This window comes from Loxodonta africana, chromosome 2 (assembly GCF_030014295.1).
Source record: "Loxodonta africana isolate mLoxAfr1 chromosome 2, mLoxAfr1.hap2, whole genome shotgun sequence".
NCBI lineage: Eukaryota > Metazoa > Chordata > Mammalia > Proboscidea > Elephantidae > Loxodonta > Loxodonta africana.
In genome coordinates, this window is record NC_087343.1 from 46,769,475 (window position 1) to 46,775,881 (window position 6,407).

At 38.3% G+C, this 6,407-nt stretch overlaps 1 protein-coding gene across 5 annotated transcripts in view; it reads right to left on the minus strand.

The window, feature by feature from the left end:
* TTC33 (tetratricopeptide repeat domain 33) overlaps positions 1-6,407 on the minus strand; it is a 64,125-nt gene extending 57,718 nt beyond the window's left edge. The window contains exons 1-2 of one of the 5 annotated variants that reach the window (XM_023545440.2): positions 6,276-6,407; positions 1,200-1,421 (exon numbers count right to left, since the gene is read on the minus strand). In XM_023545440.2, coding sequence (XP_023401208.2) covers positions 1,200-1,420 — 221 coding nt within the window. In that variant the 5' untranslated portion in view covers position 1,421; positions 6,276-6,407. The other 4 variants (XM_010588114.3, XM_003408006.4, XM_064271563.1 and 1 more) reach the window with 4 other exon arrangements.

Below are 6,407 nucleotides of genomic sequence, written 5' to 3' on the forward strand. Positions count from 1 at the left end.
TAATCGAAATACAGACTGCATATTAGATTATGAAACTACTGTTAATTTTCAAAGGCATAATAACGGTATTGTGTTAGGTAAGAGAACACTCTTATTCTTAGGAAAGCATGCTGAATTGGGATGAGGTGTCAAAATATCTACAACTTATTTTCAAATAAATCAACCAAAAAAAAAAAGGAAATATACAATTATATATACATGTGTACATGTGTGTATGTATAGGAAGAGAGAAAGTAAACGTTAAGAATTTTTGAGTCCAGATAGCAGGAATACATATGTTGTGCTATTCATTCAATTTTAAAATACATTTGAATTTTTTTTAATTAAAAAAGTTTTTTTAAAAAAAGTCCTCTCGTATTTTCTTTTATCAACTGTACAGTTACACCTTTCACAGTTAGGTTTTTAATCCCTCTACTCGACTCGACGGCACTGGGTGGGTTAGTCTACCTTTGTACGTAACATTAGATAGATCAGAATCCAGTCTTATTTTCCTCTATATATTAATCTAGTTTTCCCAACAAAATCTATTCAACAATTCACCATTTACGCACTGATTTGTGGAAGAAAGATTTTTCAGTCCCACTGAAACACCTAAGCAGAGGAAAGGAGAAATGAATGAGAAAATAAGAAAAAGAGGAAAGAAAAAAAAAAAAAGACTGCATATTGGAAGAGTCTAACAGCTTAGCTGATGAAGGCGTATGTAGAGACGAAGCTGTTATCAAATTCCTGTGCACCAAACCATATTTCTGAAAGTATACAAGAAATAAAAGTAACCAAAGTTCTGTTAAAAAAAAAAAAAAATACCATATGCTCTCAAAGCTGTTCAGGAAATGCCTTATTTACCTGGAAATTAGGGATTTCCTGTATATAATTTCCTGTATACAATGCCAAACGGAGAAACCTCCCAAAGATTAGACCATCTCCTACAAACCAGTAAGTTGGGTTACATTTTAGTTAGCATTTACTCTTCTTTAGACAGAACAAAAATGATGGCAAAACAGAAATATAAGCATCTTGAAGGCTATTTTACAAGCTTTCACGTTCCATGAGAATTTTCAGGCAATGCTGGAGCTTCTTTGATGAATTTAGCACCTAGATCAGGTTTTAAAATTCATAAATGGAATTCATAGCTCTTTATTCCATTAATGAGACAGTCACAAAATGTAAACTGTTCTCTACAAGAAAACTCTAAAACATACCTTTTATTTTCAGCCAGACTGGCTCCTTCATCCTTCAGCTGTTTACTTTTCTCAGCGCAGCCTTCCAGGAGCATTTCTTTCCTGCGTTTAATGGCATGAAGCCAGTTCCCTTCATTATTCTCAACTACATCCTTCTCATCAGCAGCTTCAGCTTCAAACTGCTGGGAGGTAACCTTTGAGACCTTCTCTCCAATTTTTCTCTTCCATCCAAAGGAAGCCATTCTGGAAAATTACAAAGAATCAGCTTTAAAATTCAAACTTGGCCTTTAATAGAAGCATTGCACCTAATACAATGAGATTAAACTATCACCATATTTAAACCCTGTTAAATAATGGATCTACGCAATAATCATTAACGGCTACCAACATCACAAAGAAAGGCAACTGGTCATTATGCACTGCCCGATGGAAGTAGCCTCCTGATGGAAGACTCATTCATGAAGTACTCTTGCCAAAAATTAATCCTGACTCAGGTCAGTCCTCTACCAGTTTATAAAAAATATGAGATACAGATGAGCATGTTAAATAACAGGTTAAGAGATACAGACAGCAAAATACAGAATGTGAGAAACTAGCGAAAAATAAGACTGGCTTCATCAAAAAGTAAATTACCAGGGAAAAGACAGAGAGAGAGTAACCCTTAGATTCAAAGAGACTGAAGATACATACTAACCAAATATAACATGGATTTTTTTGGGGTCCTGATTCATATAAACCAATGGGGAGAAAACACAAAAGAACAGGAGAAATCAAAATACTGATTTGATATCTGATGATATTGAGAAATTACTGCTACACTTAGGTGTGGTAATAATATCGTGATTATGTTTATAAAAAGAATCTTTATCTCTTAGAAAAACATACCGAACTATGTCCCATTAAATTATACAATATCTCGGAATTATTTCAAAGAAATGGGGAAATGCAATGCGAGAGAAGACATAGAATAAGGTAAGTTGGTAACTGATGAAGTTGGATGATGAGTACCCAGAGTTCATTACACTTTTTTCTATCCTTTATTTTTGAAATTTTCCATAATAAAAAGTTTTTAAAACATTCAAACTTGATAAATGACTTAATTCACAGAACTAATGGGTAGATCAAAAAGCTAAAGTATGTTAAACTGCTTTGTAAATATGCAATGAAATATAAATGTAAGGGATAAGAAAAAAGAGGAGAATTGATGGAAGAAAGTTAAAGAAAAACCTGGAAAAATTGAACAAATATTTATTTAGAGAAGGGATTAACTGAGGGATCCAAGAACTCTTACTAGTTACTCGGATGGGCTTAAACATAGTGAGAAACCCCTAAAATTGTACATAGGGTTGCTATGAGTCAGAATCCACTTGACAGCATTGTTTTTTTGTTTTTTTAATATGTATTCTGCAGCCCTGGTGGCGCAGTGGTTAAGAGCTTGGCTGCTAACCAAAAGGTCAGTAGTTCAAATCCACCAGCTGCTCCTTGGAAACCCTGAAGCAGTTCTATTCTGTCCTGTAGGGTCACTATGAGTTAGAAGCAACTTGATGGCAACAAGTTTTGTTTTTTTGTTTTTATATATATTCTGGAGAAGAGATCTAAGTTTTCACTTGATTCTTAAAGAAGTCTGTAAAGAGATTAAGATTAACTGATCAAATAGAGGGATAGGAAGAATCAATGAACCAGAGGATGTTAAGAAACTATCAAAAATGAGCAATGTGGAAGTAAGGGAGGTAGGAAAGTGGAAATAATAAGTTCTAGCTGATATCAAGGTCTTCATCACTAATGCACATGGCTGAAGTGTAAGTAATCGCTAGAAGGAAACAAAAATATTAGTACTGACTGTGAGGTTATTCACGTGGAAAGGCCCAAGATTAGCAAAAAGTGGGAGGGTAAGAAAACTGTGGGTCATGTTCCTGAGTTCTTAATGAATGGGAGACAATGTCAATAAATTACAGCAATTCGGAATTTTACAGGCTGATAAGCATAAACCATATGCTCTCCACAGAAGCAGGGATTTTTAGAAAAGCCTGGAGGAGCAATGGATCATAAGCTATACTACAGAATGAGGACAAGGCCAAACCCTTTCCCTAGGCCCATCATAACACAGGAGAATCAATTTCATATATTTAAAGACAATTGCAAGTACCCTGGGGAATAACCAAGAAATGGCTGAAAATGGAAGTGTGATGTATGGGGAACAGAAGTGTTGGGGCACAGTGTGAAGACAACCGTCAAGGAATGTATCATTAGGAAGGTCTCACAAGACATTGGGATAAGCCAAGATAAAAAAGAAGTCTTACGTTTATGACTGTCCCTAAGGGTAACCGGGAATGAGGATGATCAATTTTTCTGGCTTCAAGCTTGCAAATGGAACTTTTTTTCTATATCAGCAAGCTGAGGCTCCAGGCATGTAAGAAGCCTTTTTAATACTACCAAATGTAATCTTGGTACGTTTACTGAACACAAATTACATTACGAATCACTAGCAAAGTTTGTAGATTATTGGAAGCAGAACAGAATGGAAAGGAAAGGAAAAATGCATAATTCTAGACACCTATACTTTTTAAAGGATTAATAGGTCATTCAGACTCCCACTACCCTCCCCTATCCTCCAACTCTACCATTGTTATAAATGCTGAAGACAAGGATAGGTTCAGACTTCAGGTGGTGGTTCTCAACCAGGTATGAAAGACACACACACACACACACACACACACACACACACACGCTGCCACCTCAGGTGTTTCTGCAGTTCTTCCTTACAAATCCCTTGACACCTTCTAGATATTAGAAGCTGGTGAAGCAGGACAAAAGGAAGTTCTAGGGGTATAGAAGGCCTGATAACACTAGCAAATCAAAGTTTACCTGTGAAGACAGAAACAAGAATACATTCCTCTAACATAGAAAATAAGGAGTTAAGGAGTCAGAATTGACTAGAAAGCAATGGGTTTGATTTTTGGTTTTTTGAGTAAAAGCATAGGCAAGTTCAGTGGTGGAAGGAAAGGAAAGTGGGGGATTTCACATCCCATGGCTTCACATTTCTCAGGGATGTAGGTGGCTAATCATCTGCTCAAAATAAATGGTTCTGAGCAGTTAAGAAGAATGGAAAAGATCTGAAATAGACACTGTGGAGAATAGGAAGAGCAACAATAAGGGATGAGTAAAGATATCAATCTATATCAGCGATCTACTGAGATTAAAAAGCATAAATCTGTTACCAAGTCCATTACTGTGGTTTTAGATTTTCTTCAAAACTGTCTGGAGACCAGAAGTATACATTCAATTACAACACAGGATAGGCGCTATAAATGAAGAAACAAAAGACGTTACGGCTGAAGCAGTCGCATCATTAGAGGGGTGACACTGTCAGCGGGGATGACAACAAAATGACTATCTGTAAAACTTTTGTGCAGTATTTCAGCAGAAATTTATTACTTTTTATAAGAACATCCCTGTAGTTACAGCAACAAAAATATTTTTTGTAAACCCAGCTTATGTATCAATATACCTGCACAGTTAAAACTCTATGCTAATTTACTTTTTCAGCCTTGTATCGCGCTCCGATTAGAGTTGTCATTATTACCCAATTACGATGACGTTTTGAATCATGTAGTTTAGAGCTGTTGTTTTCGTTGCTGGTGTTTTTATAGTTGCTGATTTTGTCAAATTCTCTGGTGTTTTAGCTACAATATTGTGGTAATTAGTATTTATGAACCTGTATCAATAACTTTTTTGAGAATGAAGTAGTAATTAAAAGAAAAAAAATGAGTGATATATGGGAATTACAATTTATGAGTAGCAGTACAAAAAACATTATTAAGGATTCTGTATGGTCTGGTACCAGAGGAGGTCCACGAGGAAGGGAGGGGGAGGGAAGGTGACACAATGAGTTACCACATTGGGTAACACTAATTCTAGTGACGCCACTGCCTGAAGGCCAAAAGTTTTGAAGACTAAAACTTAGCCCTCCTGGAAGGGAGAGTCCTACAGGAGAGAAGTAATACATGCAGGAACACTTTACACCTTGGAAATTTCAACGCTCTGAGTTAATTCAGATATCTGAAATGTTAATAAGGTTTTTGCTTTTCTATTCGAACGGACCCAGCGACTCCATGTGAGAGAGGTCTAGCCATCAGCTCCGGTAAAGATTACAGCCTAGGAAACCCTACGGGGCAGTTCTACTTTGTCACAGGGGGTCGCTATGAGTGAACTCATCCGGACCTAACAACAACACTGTTCTTCTAAGGCTATCTGAACATGAAATTAAAGTTTTTTTATAACGGAGGTATTCCTGGTATAGTTAGATGCACAAGGAGCCAATATCCAACCATTTACATTTTTTCACCAGGATAAGAAATCATTAAATCACAATCACATGAGCTTCACGCAAATCCAACAGTTTATACAGATTTGTATTTAATGAATGCCAAAGGAAAAAAAATCTAAAAAACGACATTGTATTCTGCAACCATAAGTCAGAAAACGCTCATCTCGGCTGCCTCAACGAATGCAGCACTCCAGGCAAGAAACGAAAAGATAAACTCGACCGGAAATCCTAACAAGCAATCCTTCCGGGCACCGGGATGTGTTTCGATGTGAGGAATTCAAGAAATGATTTAACCCAAGATACCGCCACAAGAAAGAAACCAGTACTAGCTTTTCCTTCACCGGGATATAACAATAAACATGTGGAAAGTGCATAATAAAGACTGCCCTGGAGGTCACCCGCGTGTTCACTAGGCCCGCCCTCAATCCCACACACCTTCCACACGGGGTGGCAAGCAAGCTCCTTCGCTCTCCTCCCACAACTCGGGGGTCAAAGCCGCAGCGTCCGCCTCGGAAGCGTTGAGCGGGCCCAGGCAACGAGGAAGACGGAGCCCGATCCCCGACTCGCTTGTCTCTGGAGACCAACCTTAGTGTCTCGGTTCTGCCACACCCCTCGTAGAGTCTTAATTTCGAGTTTTGAAGCTTCTCTCTCTCCTAACCACACTACGATTCACCTTGTTTCCCTCCTCGTCGTTCAACTTTAACCGCGACCCGGGCAGCCCCGGTTACCTGATGACCACTCCCGTGGTCCAGTATTTACATTCCGCTTACCCTTTGCCCACAGGAAGCGGAAGTTATCTTGCCCAGCTCTTACTTCATTGCCCGAAGTGCCTGGTTCCCTAGGAAACGGAGTTGGCCGACACAGGGCGTCCGAACGGCCCAGAGTAGAAGGCGGGAGAGAGG